This window comes from Bufo bufo, chromosome 4 (assembly GCF_905171765.1).
Source record: "Bufo bufo chromosome 4, aBufBuf1.1, whole genome shotgun sequence".
NCBI lineage: Eukaryota > Metazoa > Chordata > Amphibia > Anura > Bufonidae > Bufo > Bufo bufo.
This window is the reverse complement of record NC_053392.1, coordinates 456,374,398-456,393,441: the sequence shown is the minus strand read 5'-3', so window position 1 is coordinate 456,393,441 and position 19,044 is coordinate 456,374,398. Positions and strand designations below refer to the sequence as shown.

The following is a 19,044-nucleotide window of genomic DNA, read 5'->3' as shown; positions in this document are numbered from 1 at the left end:
TTGGGGGTCCTGGAAGAAATTCCATGATTTTACTTAAAAGAGGATGGCCTTGCAATTTGTATGTGATCGTCATTTACAATACCATTTACAAAACCATTCACAACACCATTCACAATTTGATTCACTAAATGAGTTAATTAGCTCACCTCCTTATGACATTACCATAGAAGGTTAATAAAGAGGGTATGCAATATATTTGAAGGAAATTCACTATCTGTCGCTTGTTGACGTTAATGTTATTTAATGCCTTATAAAATGAATGCAATGTATCTATGTAACTGTCTGACTCGAAGATGCTCTGTGTGTGAACACATTTTGATGTATCTCAAATGTTCAAGATGATGACATTCTCTATTTTATTAACAATAAAATATTTTACAAACTAAACTAAAATGCCAGGGCAGTATAAATACCCCACAAGTGACCCCATTTTGGAAAGAAGACACCCCAAGGTATTCCGAGAGGGGCATAGCGAGTTCCTAGAATTTTTTATTTTTTTGGCACAAGTTAGCGGGAAAAAGATATATATATATTTTTTTCTTACAAAGTCTCATATTCCACTAACTTGTGACAAAAAATAAAATTTTACATGAACTCACCATACCCCTCACGGAATACCTTGGGGTGTCTTCTTTCCAAAATGGGGTCACTTGTGGGGTATTTATACTGCCCTGGCATTTTAGGGGCCCTAAAGCGTGAGAAGTAATTTGGAATCCAAATGCGTAAAAAAAATGCCCTGTGAAATCCTAAAGGTGCTCTTTAGAATTTGGGCCCCTTTGCGCACCTAGGCTGCAAAAAAGTGTCACACGTGGTATCACCGTACTCAGGAGAAGTAGTGCAATGTGTTTTGACATATACCCATACTGTGTGAGATAAATATCTCTGTAAAAGACAACTTTTCCCATTTTTTTATACAAAGTTGTCATTTTACAGAGATATTTCTCTCACCCAGCATGGGTATATGTAAAAAGACACCCCAAAACACATTGCCCTACTTCTCCTGAGTCCGGCGATACCACATGTGTGACACTTTTTTGCAGCCTAGGTGCGCAAAGGGTCCCAAATTCCAATGAGAATCTTTTAGGAGGGCATTTGGATTCCAGACTTCTTCTCACGCTTTAGGGCCCCTAAAATGCCAGGGCAGTATAAATACCCCACATGTGACCACATTTTGGAAAGAAGACACCCCAAGGTATTCCGTGAGGGGCATAGCGAGTTCCTCAAATTTATTTTTTTTGGCACCTGCTAACCTGCAATAGTATCAGCCATCTTGATTTTAAGCACCTTCGCTTTATAAGATGCACTGACTCCCCCCCCCCCCACTTTGGGGGCGAAAAAGTGGGTCTTATAAAGTGAAAAATATAGTAGGTGTAGACAGTGTAGGGGAAGAAAGTGAAAGTATCTGGTGATTTTACTTTCATACTGCGTTGTATAGTGAAGCTTATAGCAGGATCACTGGGTGAGTGAATTACTAGTCTGACAGCCGCTCTGTATATCAGTTATCTTTCGATCCTGCACCAAACTTCAATGTACAGTTTAACGTGGGGAGGGAATGACGTCACAGCCATTGCATGCCAGGAGTTTCCTGTGAAGCTGTGGGGAGGCGACTCTTTCAAATGAGTCTAATTTACATAAAAAAGCATGTGCCACACCCACTTCAATTAGTATGGTAAACTAAAATTATTTAATTGGGAATACATTAAAAGTGCCCTGGAAGAAGTGGCGCTGTGTCTTAAAAAGATGAAAATACACTAATCGCCGGGACCAGATAGCATAGCATGCACCCCCGTATCTTAAGAGAATTAAGTAATTCCATAGGAATCTATACTGACAGGGAATGTCCCACAGGATTGGTGCATAGCAAATGTGGTGCCAATTTTCAAAAAGGGTCCAAACACAGAGCCAGGAAACTATAGGCCGGTAAGTTTATCATCTGTTGTATGTAAACTGAAGGTTTTCTAAGAGATGCTATCTTGGTGTACAGCAATAAAAATAAGCAAATAAGGCCCTATCAGCATGGCTTCATGAGGGATCGGTCATGTCAAGCTAATTTAATCAGTTTCTATGAGGAGATAACTTCTAGACTTGACTGCGGCGAATCAATGGATGTCATATATCTTGGCTTCTCTAAAGCATTTGATACTGTACCATAAAAATTAATGCTTGGACTGGGAGAAAACATCTGTATGTGGGTAAGTAACTGGCTCAGTGATAGAAAACAGAGGGTGGTTATTAATGGTACACACTCAGATAGGGTCACTGTCACTAGTGGAGTACCTCAGGGGTCAGTATTGGGCCCTATTCTCTTCAATATATTTACCGTATCAATGATCTTGTAGAAGGCTTGCACAGTACAATATACATTTTTGCAGATGACATTTTTGCGGTCCACAATACGGCTCTTGGGAAAGAGGCCTAAGACTGACATGGAAAAGGACTTAGGAATTTTAGTGAACAGCAAACTAAGCGGCAGAAACCAGTGTCAGGCAGCTGCTGCCAAGGCCAATAAGAAAAGGGAATGCATCAAAAGGGGCATAAATGCCCGTGATAAGAACATAGTCCTGCCACTTTACAAATCATTAGTCAGACCACACATGGAGTACTGTGTACAGTTCTGGGCTCCTGTGAACAAGGCAGACATAGCAGAGCTGGAGAAGGTCCAGAGGAGGGAAACTAAAGTAATAACTGGAATGGGGCAACTACAGTACCCCGAAATATTATCAAAATTAGGGTTATTCACTTTAGAAAAAATACGACTAAGGTGCGATCTAATAACTATGTATAAATATATCAGGGGTCAGTACAGAGATCTATCCCATCATCTATTTATCCCCAGGACTGTGACAAGGGGACATCCTCTGCGTCTGGAGGATAGAAGAGGATTCTTTACGGTAAGAGCAGTGAGACTATGGAACTCTCTGCCTGAGGAGGTGGTGATGGTGAGTTCACTAAAAGAGTTCAAGAGGGGCCTGGATGTATTTCTGGAGGGTAATAATATTACAGGCTATAGCTACTAGAGAGGGGTCGTTGATCCAGGGAGATATTCTGATTGCCTGATTGGAGTCGGGAAGGAATTTTTTTCCCCTAAAGTGAGGAAAATTGACTTCTATTTCACAGTTTTTTTTTTGCCTTCCTGTGGATCAACTTGCAGGATAACAGGCTGAACTGGATGGACAGATGTCTTTTTTCAGCCTTATAAAACAAGTAGTTACTACAGATGTAGCAGGGTTAGCACTCAAACTCTTAACTCAAATTTCTTAAATCATCGTTAGCTCTAAACAAAATCCATTGAAATGCAATTGAAGGTGTTTGCTTATATTAGATAACACAACTCAAATCTCAGAAAGCATGAGTGTTAACTCTACTCCATCGGTACAACAAACATGTCAGGAGAGGTGATATGTCCACTTCAACAGCAGCAGCACTGGAACCCTGAGCAAGTAGTCTTGAGAATGATGAGCTGCAAGGATAATTTTGCCCACCCCTCCTCTGTATTCACAGTAATAGATAAAATGTTGTCAATCATTGGCAGGAAGGAGGGGCGGACTGGGAACATAAAATCACCCTGGAAAAAAATGAAAAGTGTCCCCATGCCATATGCGGGTCCAAATTGACAGAAGGCATGACTAGCACATGAGTCAACATGTAAAAATATGTTAATGACTTCATTCATTCATTTCATTCTAATAGAGGGTGCTCTGCTCAGCAAGTTCAATAGTAGGGGTGTAATTCCAATACAGTGCGTTCTGCACAACAAGTTCAATAGCATGACTGCAAATCCAATAAGGGGCGCTCTCCACAACAAGTTCAACAGCACGAGTCATCACTTAATTCTGTGGGGGCTCCATCTCCTACTATCTTTCACCAGTCCGGTGTAACCTTCAGACTGCCATCTGGGGATCATGGGTTCGTCCCCTTCAATTTTTTTTTCTCTGATAAAACATTTTCCTTCTTTATAAATTTGTTAATTAAGTAGGAAAATGTATTATAAAAGATTTTTTTAAAAATATATATCACAGAGGGGGGCCCCAAACCCACGACCCCGAGATCACAGTCGGAAGCCATACACAGTGAGCTAGGCAAGCTCACTTGAAAAGGTGGGGTGAAATCGCTTTCTTATTCCCAGCATTCAGTACCCATAGTCCAGAGATATAACATGGGAAGGAAGCAGCCAGTGAGGTTCAGGAGGCAGAGGATGAAGGTGGGGCCACCGGTCACATCCCTTGGGGCGGGCAGGTGAGGAATAGGAGGAGCTGGAGCTCGCACAGGACTAACATACCAGCTGGCTGGGGAGGACGTGAGTGATCAGGCAGCATGAGGAGAGGGGAAGATACAAAGCTGCCAGCTACCAAAAGGACAAGCGGCAGCACGGCAGAGAATAGACATGGAACGAGGCAAGACAACACTTTACTTTATCACTGAGCTCCAGACGCTTCTAGCAGCACATTGCTGGCTATGGGTGGTACAGAGTAAGACCCTGGTCGGGCTGTTGCTATGATTTTTTTTGCTTTTCTCAATTCTGAGAGAATAATTTGTGAAAATAGTGTGGTGCAAACAATTATTAATAAAGTAGGAAAAGGAAAAAAAAAATAACACACCACACAAGGAGTCTAAATCTGCAACCACCAGATCACAGTTTGAAGCCCTGCAGACTTAGCTCAACAAGCTTGCATGGAAAGAGGTAATGAAATAGCTTTCTTATTCCCAGCATTCAGTACCCACACTGAAGGATAGAAAAAGCTAGAGCTCCCACCGAATTAAGTAATGATGACTGGTGCTTTTTGGGTCATTTATCAAATTAGTGTAAAGTAGAACTGGCTACAGATTCCACCTTTCATTTTTTACAGCTCCTTTGGAAAATGAAAAGGTGGAATCTGGTTGTTATGGGCAACAAAGTCAGTTCTACTTTACACCAGTTTGATAAATTACCCAATTTATTTTTGGCATAAATTCTGCACACATGTTGAAAATGAAATAGCAAATAGATATACTGACATATGAGAGACAGCGCTGGATCACTACCTTATCCTGTCCTTTTTAAAGTTATCCAATTTTTGTATAGACATAATTATTGAATAGTGAAAAATGAAATTAAAGAGCAAAGACTTCATTAAAAAAAAATGTACCTGATGCAATTCTGAACAATGAATGTAATTTACAGGAGGCTCACTCTGTTTGCTTTTCAGTCTCAGAATATTATCAGGATAGCCCCAGCTCAGTATTGCAGACCACTGAATATCGGTGCTGTGCATACTTCGAACACCTAAAGAAAAGAGAAATATTTGTCATGTTTGATCATCTTTGCTTGTGAGATCATGAGTAAAAAATGGGATATGATATATGAAATACAAAGTAATAATTCTCCGTTGTGTTTCATCCTGTGTTAAACTTGTTCACAAACAGCACCAGAATGGTCCCTAAGGGCTCATGCACACGACCGTATGTATTTTGCGATCTGCAAAAAACAGATACACAAAAAATACAGATGACGTCCGTGTGCATTCTGTATTTTGCGGAATGGAACAGCTGGCCCCTAATAGAACAGTACTATCCTTGTCCGTAATGCGGACAATAATAGGACATGTTCTATTTTTTTTCGTAAACGGAAATACGGACATACGGAAACAGAATGCGCACGGAGTAACTTTTTTTTTTTTTGCGGATTCATTGAAATGAATGGTTCCTCATACGTCCGCAAGAAAAACGGAACAGACACGGAAATAAAATAAGGTCGTGTGTATGAGCCCTAAGAGTAAGTGCCTTCCAGGAGCAACACATATCTTGATATTTTAGAAGGTAGCAAAATTAGAAAGCTGTTGGAAAGCTATTGAAGATATGCTCTACCACTGTAATTAGTTTATTTTTGTTTTATTGGTCACTGTCACGATCCCTACTCAATAGGTCACGTCACTGGGGTGAATTATACTAGTGAGCTCATCAAGTTACCACATAAATTCCCACCCACCTATTCTAGATGGCGGAATTATGCTAACTTACTCCCCTAGATTCTAACACCCCAATATTTTCTATCACAATAGCTGCCACCACCTATACTATAAGGCAATATGGGCCTATACTCAGATATTCTCTCAACCCAAATTTAACACAGTAACACAGGTTATCTATATGGACCTAAAATCCTCTGAACCACTACTGGTAACGTTATTCCCTCCGAAAGAGCAAGTTCTATAAGACCACAAGGAAGGGACTTATTAATGTTTAAATTTAATACACTATAGTGCAGTGCAATACAAAAAGAAAGTGTCAGATAAAAGATAAAAACAAAATATACATACAATAACAATGCAGTAAAACAGAAAATAAAAGGGGTAAAATACGGAATATTGGCTTACTGAGATGCAGCAGTTAAATTCCGGCTGTGGGGACAGCTGAAGATATGGGCAGTCACTCCAAACGATGTGGATCCCCAAAATGGCTGACAATTACCTGTTCCCATACACCAATTTTTATCCCCCCTCAGCTGAGGGGTGGGCTGCGAGGGAACCTCCCTCCTTTCGGTCCGGCCTTCTGGGACGTCTGATATTATTCAGGTTTCTGCCCCACTTTCCCAGAAGAGTGACTGAGGTGGCAATATGAAACACGGCAATTCCTCGCTGTAGACAGGGACTGCGGGTACAGGTATGATCCCATAATCTGAGTCGCTTCGTCCCGGTCATACAGACACCAAACATGATTGAGTTATGATTTCCAGAAGGCCAGATCCTGAATACCGAGAAATGCCTCAAGTCCAGTACGGGGTGTCTGGATTCTCCCCAAAGCCCATGTCAGGCTGAACACAATTACCAGGGTTCTGAGGATGTGGGTGTTATGAGGTCGGAGTTATGGCTTCTGATATTTCATCCACCTACTGAATGGCTTAGACCACCTGCTGGGTCAGCAGTCACCATGTCTGGAGTTTGTTCTGCATTTTAAGTGGCCCCTTCCAGGTCTTCATTAGTATGCCCATATGGCTTATCAGTCACAGGCCAGCGCTAAATGAAGTTTCCTCTGAGAATGTGGAGTGTCTCACATTTTGCAGACAGGTTGGCACCCACAGGCACAATCTGCCTAAGTCCTTAATAGAGCAAAGACATTGACATACAATCAGCTATTGATAATGCAAGCCTAGGAGAATATGATATCTATCTATATATCTGTCTATTTACCTCGGATTTCGTTACAGTCACGGTCTGGCTTTATGTACTGATTAGGGCTACTTTCACATCAGCATTTTTCCTTTAAGGTATTGAGATCTGTCATAAGAAATGCTTCAGTTTAGTCCCCATTTACTGTCAATGGGGACAAAACTGAATTAAATGGAACGCACAAAATGCATTCTGTTCCATTTAGTTGAGTTCCCATGCCTGAAAGAAAAACGCTGCAAGTAGCGTTTTTGAGTGCTTCATGGGATGTGAAGCAAGATGGATTCAGCATGAAACAGAATGTAACTCAATGGTGCCAGATCCATTTTCTTGGATCTGTCATGGCTATTTGAGAGAAAATATAACCGGATCAGTTCATAACGGATGCAGCCGGATGTAGTATCCTAACAGAAGCGTGGTGGATCTGGCAAAAAAGCTGATGTAAAAGTAGTTTAAAAGTCATCAAGTGTGTAGTTGGATTTAGGCTACATTCACACGTCAGTATTTTTCTACATCCCGATTTTCGGTCCGTTTTTTGCGGATCCGTTGTTCCTGAAAATGTTTCCGTATGTCATCCGTTTTTTGCGGATCCGCAAAAAACGGAAACATGTGAAAACTCAAATCCGACAGTATATTCTAACACAGAGGCGTTCCCATGGTGATGGGGACGCTTCTAGTTAGAATATACTGAGAACTGTGTACATAACTGCCCCCTGCTGCCTGGCAGCACCCGATCTCTTACAGGGGGCTGTGATCCGCACAATTATTGTGCGAATCATAGCCCCCTGTGAGAGATCAGGTGCTGCCAGGCAGGAGGGGGCAGACCCCCTCCCTCCCCTGTATTAAATGTGACCAGTGCGGCCCCCCCCCTCTATATTCATTGGTGGCCAGTGCGGATGTGACCAGTGCGGCCTCACCTCTCCCCCCCCCCCCCCATCATTGGTGGCTGGTGCGGATTCCCAGTATTAATAAATGTGACCAGTGCGGCCTCACCTCTTCCCCCCCCCCCCCATCATTGGTGGTTGGTGCGGATTCCCAGTATTAATAAATGTGACCAGTGCGGCCTCACCTCTTCCCTTCCCCCCACCCCCCCATCATTGGTGGCAGCGGAGAATTCCGTTCGGAGTCCCAGTTTAAATCGCTGGGGCTCCGATCGGTTACCATGGCAGCCAAGACGCTATTGCAGTCTTGGCTGCCATGGTTACTTAGCAATAAATACAAGCATTATACTTACCTGCGACTGCGAGCTGCGATGTGTGTCCGGCCGGTAGCTCCTCCTACTGGTAAGTGACAGGTCTGTGCGGCGCATTGCTTTTAGCACAGACCTGTCACTTACCAGTAGGAGGAGCTCCCGGCCGGACACACATCGCTGCTCGCAGTCGCAGGTAAGTATAATGCTTGTATTTATTGCTAAGTAACCATGGCAGCCAAGACTGCAATAGCGTCTTGGCTGCCATGGTAACCGATCGGAGCCCCAGCGATTTAAACTGGGACTCCGATCGGAACTCTCCGCTGCCACCAATGATGGGGGGGGGGGGGAAGAGGTGAGGCCGCACTGGTCGCATTTATTAATACTGGGAATCCGCACCAGCGACCAATGATGGGGGGGGGGGGGGGGAAGAGGTGAGGCCGCACTGGACACATTTATTAATACTGGGAATCCGCACTGGGCACCAATGATGGGGGGGGGGGGGGAGAGGTGAGGCCGCACTGGTCACATTTATTAATACTGGGAATCCGCACTGGCCACCAATGATGGGGGGGGGGGGGGAGAGGTGAGGCCGCACTGGTCACATTTAATACTGGGGAGGGAGGGGGTCTGCCCCCTGCTGCCTGGCAGCCCCTGATCTCTTATAGGGGGCTATGATATGCACAATTAACCCCTCAGGCGCAGCACCTGAGGGGTTAATTGTGCAGATCACAGCCCCCTGTAAGAGATCGGGTGCTGCCAGGCAGCAGGGGGCAGTCATGTACACCGTTCTCAGTATATTCTAACTAGAAGCGTCCCCATCACCATGGGAACGCCTCTGTGTTAGAATATACTGTCGGATCTGAGTTTTTCACGAAGTGAAAAATCTGATCTGTAGAAAACTTACTGGGAATCCGCACTGCCGCACTGGCCACCAATGAATATAGAGGGAGGGGGGCCGCACTGGTCACATTTAATACTGGGGAGGAAGCCTAATTTCCAAGAACGGAATCCGCATAAAACGGATGACATACGTAATGACATACGAATGTCTTCCGTTTTTTGCGGATCCATTGAGTTTGTATTGGTCCAGGATCCGATTTTTGCGGAAAAGAATAGGACATGTTTTATATTTTTTCGGACATGCGGAACGGAACAACGGAAACGAACCCACTTTTTAAGGACCAGTTGTGGTCTGAAGTCACTCTGTGAGGCTTACATAATAGAAACCACCCAAAAATAACCCCATTTTAGAAACTACACCCCTTAGGCCTCTTTCACACGGGTGTGTCCGGATTAGGTCCGGATGCGTCCCGATGCATTGCGGCAAACCCGCACGAGTAGGAACGCAATTGCAGTCAGTTTTGATGTTTTTATCGCGCGGGTGCAATGTGTTTTGCACGCGCGTGATAAAAAACCAACTGTGGTACCCAGACCTGTACTTCTTTACAGAAGTTCAGGTTTGGGTTAGTTGTAGTGTAGATTGTATTATTTCCCCTTATAACATGGTTATAAGGGAAAATAATAGCATTCTGAATACAGAATGCATAGTACAATAGGGCTGGAGGGGTTAAGAATTTTTTTTTAACTCACCTTAATCCACTTGTTCGCGCAGCCGGCATCTCTTCTGTCTTTATCTGTGAGCAATAGGACCTTTGATGACGTCACTGCGTTCATCACATGATCCATCACCATGCTGATGGATCATGTGATGAGCGTAGTGACGTCATCAAAGGTCCTATTGCTCACAGATAAAGACAGAAGAGATGCCGGCTGCGCGAACAAGTGGATTAAGGTGAGTTAAAATTGTTTTTATTTTTTTTTAACCCCTCCAGCCCTATTGTACTATGCATTCTGTATTCAGAATGCTATTATTTTCCCTTATAACCATGTTATAGGGGAAATAATAATGATCGGGTCCCCATCCCGATCGTCACCTAGCAACCGTGCGTGAAAATCGCACCGATTTTCCATTTTAATCCATTTTTTTTCTGCTAACAAAGCAAGGGTTAACAGCCAAACAAAACTCAATATTACCCTGATTCTTTAGTTTACAGAAACACCCCATATATGTGGTCGTAAACTGCTGTACGGGCACATGGCAGGGCGCAGAAGGAAAAGAACGCCATATGGTTCTTGGAAGGCAGATTTCACAGGAATAATTTTAAACTGCCGTGTCACATTTGAAGATGCACCCCTAGAGTAGAAACTCCAAAAAAAGACCCCATTTTGGAAACTACGGGATAAGGTGGAAGTTTTGTTGGAACTATTTTAGGGTACATGTGATTTTTGGTTGCTCTTTATTACACTTTTTATGCAAGGCAAGGTAGCAAAAAATAGCTGTTTGGCATCATTTAAATTTTTTCTTGGAAGGTAGATTTTACTGGAATAATTTTAAACTGCCGTGTCACATTTGAAAACCACATTTTGGAAACTATGGGATAAGGTGGCAGTTTTGTTGGTACTATTCTAGGGTACATATGATTTTTAGTTGCACTATATTACAAAAAATAGCTGTTTTGGCACCATTTTTTGTTATTTACAGTGTTCCTCTAACAGTTTAGATCATGTGGTATTTTTATAGAGCAGGTTGTTACGGATGCGACAATACCAAACATGACTAAAAATAATATTTTTAGTGTCTCATATTATGAAAGCCATAGTTTTTTTTAAAATTTTGGGCGACTGTCTTATGTAGGGGCTAATTTTTTTCAGTATGAGATGACGGTTTGATTGGTACTATTTTAGGGTGCATATGACTTTTTGACCGCTTGCTATAAGGCCCCTTTCACACGGGCGTTGCGGATTGGGGCCGGATGCGTTCAGGGGGCGTTCAGGGAAAATGGTGCGATTATGACACTAAAACAAGTCAGTTTTCATTGCGTTTGCGTTCCATGTTTGCGTTCTTGCCGCGCGGGTGCAAAACATTGTAATGCGTTTTGCACGCGCGTGAGAAAAATCGGCATGTTTGGTACCCAGACTTCTTGGGTTAGGTGTTGTGTAGATTTTATTATTTTCCTTTATAACATGGTTATAAGGGAAAATAATAGCATTCTTTATACAGAATGCATAGTACAATAGGGCTGGAGGGGTTAAAAAATAAATAAATAATAATATAACTCACCTTAATCCACTTGATCGCGCAGCCCAGCTCCTCTTCTGTCTTCTTCTTTGTTGTGCACAGGAATAGGACCTTTGATGACGTCACTGCGCTCATCACATGGTCCATCACATGATCGTTTACCATAGTGGTGGATCATGTGACGGACCATGTGATGAGTGTAGTGACGTCACCACAGGTCCTTTTCCTGTGCACAGCAAAGAAAAAGAAAGAAGAGAAGCCGGGCTGCGTGATCAAGTGGATTAAGTTGAGTTATATATTTTTTTTTAACCCCTCCAGCCCTATTGTACTATGCATTCTGTATTAAGAATGCTATTATTTTCCCTTATAACCATGTTATAAGGGAAAATAATAATGATCGGGTCCCCATCCCGATCGTCTCCTAGCAACTGTGCGTGAAAATCGCACCGCATCCGCACTTGCTTGCGGATGCTTGCGATTTTCACGCAGCCCTATTCACTTCTATGGGGCCTGCGTTGCGTGAAAAACGCAGAATATAGAACATGCTGCGATTTTCACGCAACACACAAGTGATGCGTGAAAATCACCGCTCGTGTGCACAGCCCCATAGAAATGAATAGGTCCGGATTTAGCGCGGGTGCAATGCGTTCACATCACGCATTGCACCCGTGCGGAAAACTTGCTCGTGTGAAAGGGGTCATGTAAGGTGACAAAAAATGGCTTTTGACACCAGTTTTTTTTCGTTTGTTTTTTTACGGTGTTCATCTGAAGGGTTAAATCATGTGATATTTTTTATAGAGCAGGTTGTTACAGATGCAGTGATACCTAATATGTCTACAACTTTATTTTTTATTTTTTTACATTTAACACAATTAAAGCATTTTTTAAACCAAAAAAATCATGTTTTAGTGTCTCCATAGTCAGAGCCATGTTTTTTTTTATTTTTTAGGCGATTGTCTTAGGTAGTGGCTCATTTTTTGCGGGATGAGGTGACGGTTAGATTGGTACTATTTTGGGGGGCATAGGCCTTTTTGATTGCTTGGTGTTACACTTTTAGTGATGTAAGGTGACAAAAAATTGCTTCTTTAGCACAGTTTTATTTTAGTTTTTTGACGGTGTTCACCTGAGGGGTTAGGTCATGTGATATTTTTATAGAGCTGGTCGATACGGACGCGGTGATACCTAATATGTCTACTTTTCTTTTTTTTATAACAAAATGAATGGGGTGTAATGGTTATGCGTCCTTATTAGCACTAGATAAATATATGTTTCAAAAGGACGCTAAAACAAAATAACAAATACTTTATTATGATGTTCAAATAAAATAAAGGGGGTGTCTACCCACACTGCAATAAGCAGCTGAATGAAAAATCAGGCGTCACTAATTTGTGGGACCAACCACCCTCATAACACCACTAGTAGAGGGGTATATATATATGTAAGCAGTATGATCAGTGGTTCCCACAAACTAAACCCACCAAGACTGGGGGGCATACCACCACAAGGTCCTATGTCTGAACCTAAGTGGGGTACTGTACAACTGGATACCTGGTACCAATTATAGCGCAAGATATCGCCTTATTAACAGTGGATGTCAGCGCGCATAACATCCACTGCACTGAACAAAATAAAGTGCGGGACTGAGGCAAAAATAATAGGAGCCGTTGAGTTTGACTGGTGTGTCAAAAGCACCGACTCATCTGACACAGTCCTATGTGGTCTATGCTCAATGCGTTTCCATGCACAGGGGTGCACTTCATCAGGAGCAACATGCACCGTCACTGGAGCCCACAGCCTCTGCCCGCCCCTTTAACATTGACCTCCACAGTGCCCGCCCCTTTAACAATGACCTTCACAGTGCCAGCTCCTTTAACACTGCCTGCCCTTTTAACAGTGACCTCCAAAGTGCCCACCCCTTTAGCATTGACCACCCCTTTAACAGTGACCTTCACAGTGGCCGCCCCTTTAACAGTGACATTCACAGTGCCCGCCCCTTTAACAGTGACATTCACAGTGCCCGCCCCTTTAACAGTGACCGCCATTTTAACAGGGACTTTCACAGTGACCGCCCCTTTAACAGTGACTTTCACAGTGACTGCCCCTTTAACAGGGACCTTGATAGCTCCTGCCCCTTTAAAAGTGACTTTCACAGCAACCGCCCTTTTAACAGTGACTTTCACAGTGACCGCCCCTTTAACAGTCACTTTCACAGTGCCTGCCCCTTTAACGGGGACCTTCATAGCGCCCGCCCCTTTAAAAATAGTGACCTCCACTGTGCCCGCCCCTTCAAACAGTAAAGAAAAATGGCTGGGTTGTTATGGAAACCTGTAGCAAAACTGTGTTTATAGCATTTGAGATTTGAAGATAAAGACTTGCAGGCTTGTATTGGGTCATTTTTGGGGAATATCTCAGGAACGTTACGTCCTAGAGAGCTGAGACCCAGTCTAAAACCTTCCCGGACACCTGATGTACCTGTGTGCCAAATTTGTTGAAGATTGGTCAAGTCGTTTGGTTGTGCATAAAGAACGTCCAGACAGACGTCTAGACAGACAGACAGACAGAAACTCATTTATATATATAAGAGATATGTAAACTGCTTACTTTATCAAGAACAAAACAAGACATGAGAATTACCTTGTTCCTTACTGTAACTCATCATTAAGCAGAATTTTCTTGATAATCCACATATCGCTCTAGTAGGTAATGCCTGTAAACATCCAAATTTTTCTCCATGAGGCTGACTGAAGCAGACAGTGGGATCTGGAGCACTTGGTGATCCAACATATTCCCCCCATTTTAGTCCTCGTATCCAAGGTAGTGGGCTCTATCATTGCAACAAATTGTGCATTAGTACACTGTTTAAAGCTATGTTACATGTGATATAAAAACGACAATTGTAAATCTCTACCATAAAAGTATCACTTACCACAAAGTACTATTTTTTCTTCATTTAAAGGGATTCTGTCACCTGGATTTTGCCTATAGAGCTGCGGACATGCGCTGCTAAATCGCCAATATACATTCCCCATAGCTCTAAGTGCTTTTATTGTGTCAAAGAAATGATTTTATATATATGTAAATGAGGCAAGTAAGGTGCCCAAAGGGCTGTTACTAACGTTTCTGGTACCCAGCCAAGCCCTTCGTGAAGGAGCCCAGCACCGCCTGCATCCTCTGAATCTCCTCCTGGCTTCCCAACGTCACAAAGTTTGAGCGCCATAATCTTGCACAACCGCGAGTACGCCGCATGTCAATGCCGACATAGTGTTCCTATGAACTGCGCATGCGCTAACTGCGAGATTACGGCACTCTAATGTTGTGACGTCGGGGAGCCAGGAGGAGATTCGGAGGATGCGGGTCGGTGCTGGGCTCCTTCACAGTGGGCGTGGCTGGGCTCCAGAAACGTTAGTAACAGCCCCTTGGGCACCTTACTTGCCTCATTTACATATATATACACTCACCTAAAGAATTATTAGGAACACCTGTTCTATTTCTCATTAATGCAATTATCTAGTCAACCAATCACATGGCAGTTGCTTCAATGCATTTAGGGGTGTGGTCCTGGTCAAGACAATCTCCTGAACTCCAAACTGAATGTCACAATGGGAAAGAAAGGTGATTTAAGCAATTTTGAGCGTGGCATGGTTGTTGGTGCCAGACGGGCCGGTCTGAGTATTTCACAATCTGCTCAGTTACTGGCATTTTCACGCACAACCATTTCTAGGGTTTACAAAGAATGGTGTGAAAAGGGAAAAACATCCAGTATGCGGCAGTCCTGTGGGCAAAAATGCCTTGTGGATGCTAGAGGTCAGAGGAGAATGGGCCGACTGATTCAAGCTGAAAGAAGAGCAACGTTGACTGAAATAACCACTCGTTACAACCGAGGTATGCAGCAAAGCATTTGTGAAGCCACAACACGCACAACCTTGAGGCGGATGGGCTACAACAGCAGAAGACCCAACCGGGTACCACTCATCTCCACTACAAATAGGAAAAAGAGGCTACAATTTGCACGAGCTCACCAAAATTGGACTGTTGAAGACTGGAAAAATGTTGCCTGGTCTGATGAGTCTCGATTTCTGTTGAGACATTCAAATGGTAGAGTCCGAATTTGGCGTAAACAGAATGAGAACATGTATCCATCCTCTGATGGCTACTTCCAGCAGGATAATGCACCATGTCACAAAGCTCGAATCATTTCAAATTGGTTTCTTGAACATGACAATGAGTTCACTGTACTAAAATGGCCCCCACAGTCACCAGATCTCAACCCAATAGAGCATCTTTGGGATGTGGTGGAACGGGAGTTTCGTGCCCTGGATGTGTATCCCTCAAATCTCCATCAACTGCAAGATGCTATCCTATCAATATGGGCCAACATTTCTAAAGAATGCTATCAGCACCTTGTTGAATCAATGCCATGTAGAATTAAGGCAGTCCTGAAGGCAAAAGGGGGTCCAACACCGTATTAGTATGGTGTTCCTAATAATTTTTTAGGTGAGTGTATATATATATATATATATATATACAATTGTTTTTTGGACACAATAAAAGCACTGAGAGCTATCGGGAATGTATATTGCGGATGTGCTAGCAGCTATCTAGCAGCGCATGTCCGCAGCTCTATAGGCAAAATCCAGGTGACAGAATCCCTTTAATTGTGCTTCAGGCAGAAGGTGAGTGGGGAAAAATTATACCACACAAGTAAAAGAAATAATAAATATATGGTATATATCTCTATTAGCCATAACATTGAAACCATCAACAGGTGAAGTGAACAATATATTACACCCTTAGAGGTAATTAATATCAGGCAAGTGATCAGTCAATTCTTAAAGGGGAGGAATGTCACCTCCGGCAAGCCCAATTATGTACAATAATACATGTATAAAAGGAAACCTGCAGCTGACTCCAGATCAATAATTTCTATGCTGATACTAACTCTTATTCCCCTGCAATACGCTCAGAAACTGGACGTGGAATGCAGATAGAGGACTTCTCCTGAAATCCATTCCATTATGTGTGCATACCCAGAAGTCCTCTCAATGCATTCTATGGTTGGTTTGCGGACTCACAACGGGGGAATTACTGCACTTATTATGGCTTGCCGAAGGTGATAAATTCCCTTAAAAGCAATGTTGTTGGAAGAAGATAAAAATAATAATACAAAAAATAAAATCGGCAAACGTAAGGATCATAGCAACTTTGACAAGGACCAAATTGTGATGTGGGTCAGCAGATCTTAAGAGATGCAATGGTTAGCACCTACCAAGTCGTCTAAGCAAGAACCACCAGTGAAATAGCGGTGATGGGTGGCCCAAGGCATGGGGATGCACATAGAGACAACGGCTAGCCTTTTGGGTTTGATGTAAATGAACTGCTGAACAACTAATTGCTGAACAAGTTAATGCTACCTATGACAGAAAAGTGAAAGACCACTCCGTGCATTCCAGTAAAACTGATCAGATTCCCCATGCAGACATTTATTCACTGCAAAAAACATCTACAGTACAACTGTCAGAAGTAGACCATAAAACAATTGAAGTAACCGGTCTGGTCTGATGAGTCATGCTTCCTGTTACATCATATGGATAGCTGAGTGTGTGTGCTTTGTTTAGATGAGGAAAAGATGGCTTGCATGTCATGATCACACACACGCCACGAGGGGCACACTGGCATTCATTCCACCTGTATGCTTGTATGTGACTGTAAGGGGGAACTCTGCTTGCACTCCCATTAATACACTAGGATACCAAGGAGTGAAGGAACCCCCAAACACGTCCACTCAACACTGCCACCATCCATCAGTATGGCCGACACATAGCACTCACAGGAACACGCTCACTGCATTCCAGCATAAGGAAAACCTCTAGCGCACTGACCTTCAATGGAAACACAGCAAAGCGGTACTCAGATGCTGTGGGTATGTTTAAAGAAGCAAGGAATTACCTATTAAATTTAACAGCTCTTTCAAGAGTTAGGGGTTATAGCCAGAGGAGTATACAGCGTATAGCAATCCCCACACACATGAGACGAGGCTCTATGTTGAAGGCCAAAACAGGAACTCTTTATTGACCACACACGCATTGACTTTTATACACATTTTCCAACAAGGGTACCACCCCTGTGGACCTGGTTGGGAACTGAGGACATAACATAGCAGCCAATCATTTACAGTTTTACCGTTTAAACACAAAAACTATACATTCAACAAACACAATGGCATTGCCTGGGACGCAATCAATAACAGAATAGGCATTGTCTGTGACGCAATTAACAACACAATGGCCTCTGCCTGTGATATATTTAACAAACACAATGGACTTAATTACTCACAGGCATAAAATACACATACCCCAAAACACCACATATCACTATAAAAGTTACATCCCCTGATAGCCTCGATCTGGGTGAACAACCTATCCAAAAATCACCCAGATTGGTTCAGGGGTTCAGGAATTTCCTGGAAGTCTTATTTTTGCCCCACCGTGCACATGGTCACATGCCCCAGTTTCAGTAAAAAGTCCACGGGACAGAAACGGAGCCTTTGAAATCCAATATGCCCAAATAGTGTCCCTGGGGCAATAGTCACAGGGCAAGCAGGCCTTTCCAACTCCCAGTGACCAAGGAGCTTTCGTCACACATCTTCCCTCCCAGGGGAAGACTAACCAGGTACCTGACCTCCTGTCGGTCAGTACCAGAGTTAGTCGAGAAGTCCACCCACAACCAAGTACTGCACCTGTAGTTCTTGTGTGTCCAGCTTTTTTCGGTCTGTCCTAGGCTGCAGAGGGAACGTCTGCTGTCCCTGATCTTCTTTGTGTCCCCAGGCATGGAGCTGTAAGTACGTGGTGGGCAGAGGCCAACTGCGCTCTTCCCTGGTGCCAGCACTTCTGCTAGGACAACCTGTAAGCAGTCAGGCTCTGGATCATAGGAAAGGGTTGGGCAGAGGCTAGCAGCGCTCTGCCCAGATGCCAGCTCTTCTGCTGGAAGGGGGTCAGTGGGTATAAAAACGTCTCCTCCACTACCCCCAGGACTCGGTTGAGCAGCTGCTGCTGGAGAGGGGCACCGGTTATATCCTCTCTCTGTAATGTACACAGCTGCTGGGGCATGTAACCGGCAGTCTCCACTCCCTGTAGGACACACTGCCGCTGGGGAGTAAGACTGACTGTCTCGACTCTCGGTAACGCTGCCTGGTGCTGGTTAGTGGGTGCGACCATCTCCCCTCCCAGTGATGTTGGTTGCTGCAGGGACGGGGGACCGACCATCTCCTCTCCCTGTGATCCTGCCTGCCGCTGGGAAGAGAGACCGGTTGTCATCTCTCCCTGTAAGGTAAGCTGCCAATGGGGAGTCAGACCGACTGTCTGGACTCCAGGTAACGCTGGCTGTAGTTGGGGATCTGGGCCGGCTGCCCAGCATCCCTGTAGGGCCGATGGAGAGACTTCGTTCCCATCTCTACCTGCCATCGGGAGGTCTTCCCAGAACCAGTCGAAGAAGTTCCCTACTTTGGGAGTTGGTAGGGAAGCAGGGGGTATCGCTGCCAAGTCTTCCCCGTTGTAGGAGGGCAGATGTGGCTCTGCTTGTCAGGTAGGTTGGGGATGAACGGAGCTGAGCAGGTGTTGGTAGGTCTGCTCCAG

General features: G+C 43.8%; 1 protein-coding gene across 2 annotated transcripts in view; it reads right to left on the bottom strand.

Moving 5' to 3' along the window:
- LYST (lysosomal trafficking regulator) overlaps positions 1-19,044 on the bottom strand; it is a 736,927-nt gene that overhangs the window by 44,516 nt on the left and 673,367 nt on the right. For both annotated transcript variants that reach the window (XM_040429442.1, XM_040429443.1), the window contains 2 exons: positions 14,048-14,237; positions 5,127-5,263 (listed from right to left, as the gene is read on the bottom strand). In XM_040429442.1, coding sequence (XP_040285376.1) covers positions 5,127-5,263; positions 14,048-14,237 — 327 coding nt within the window. The remainder of the gene's footprint in view (positions 1-5,126; positions 5,264-14,047; positions 14,238-19,044) is intronic.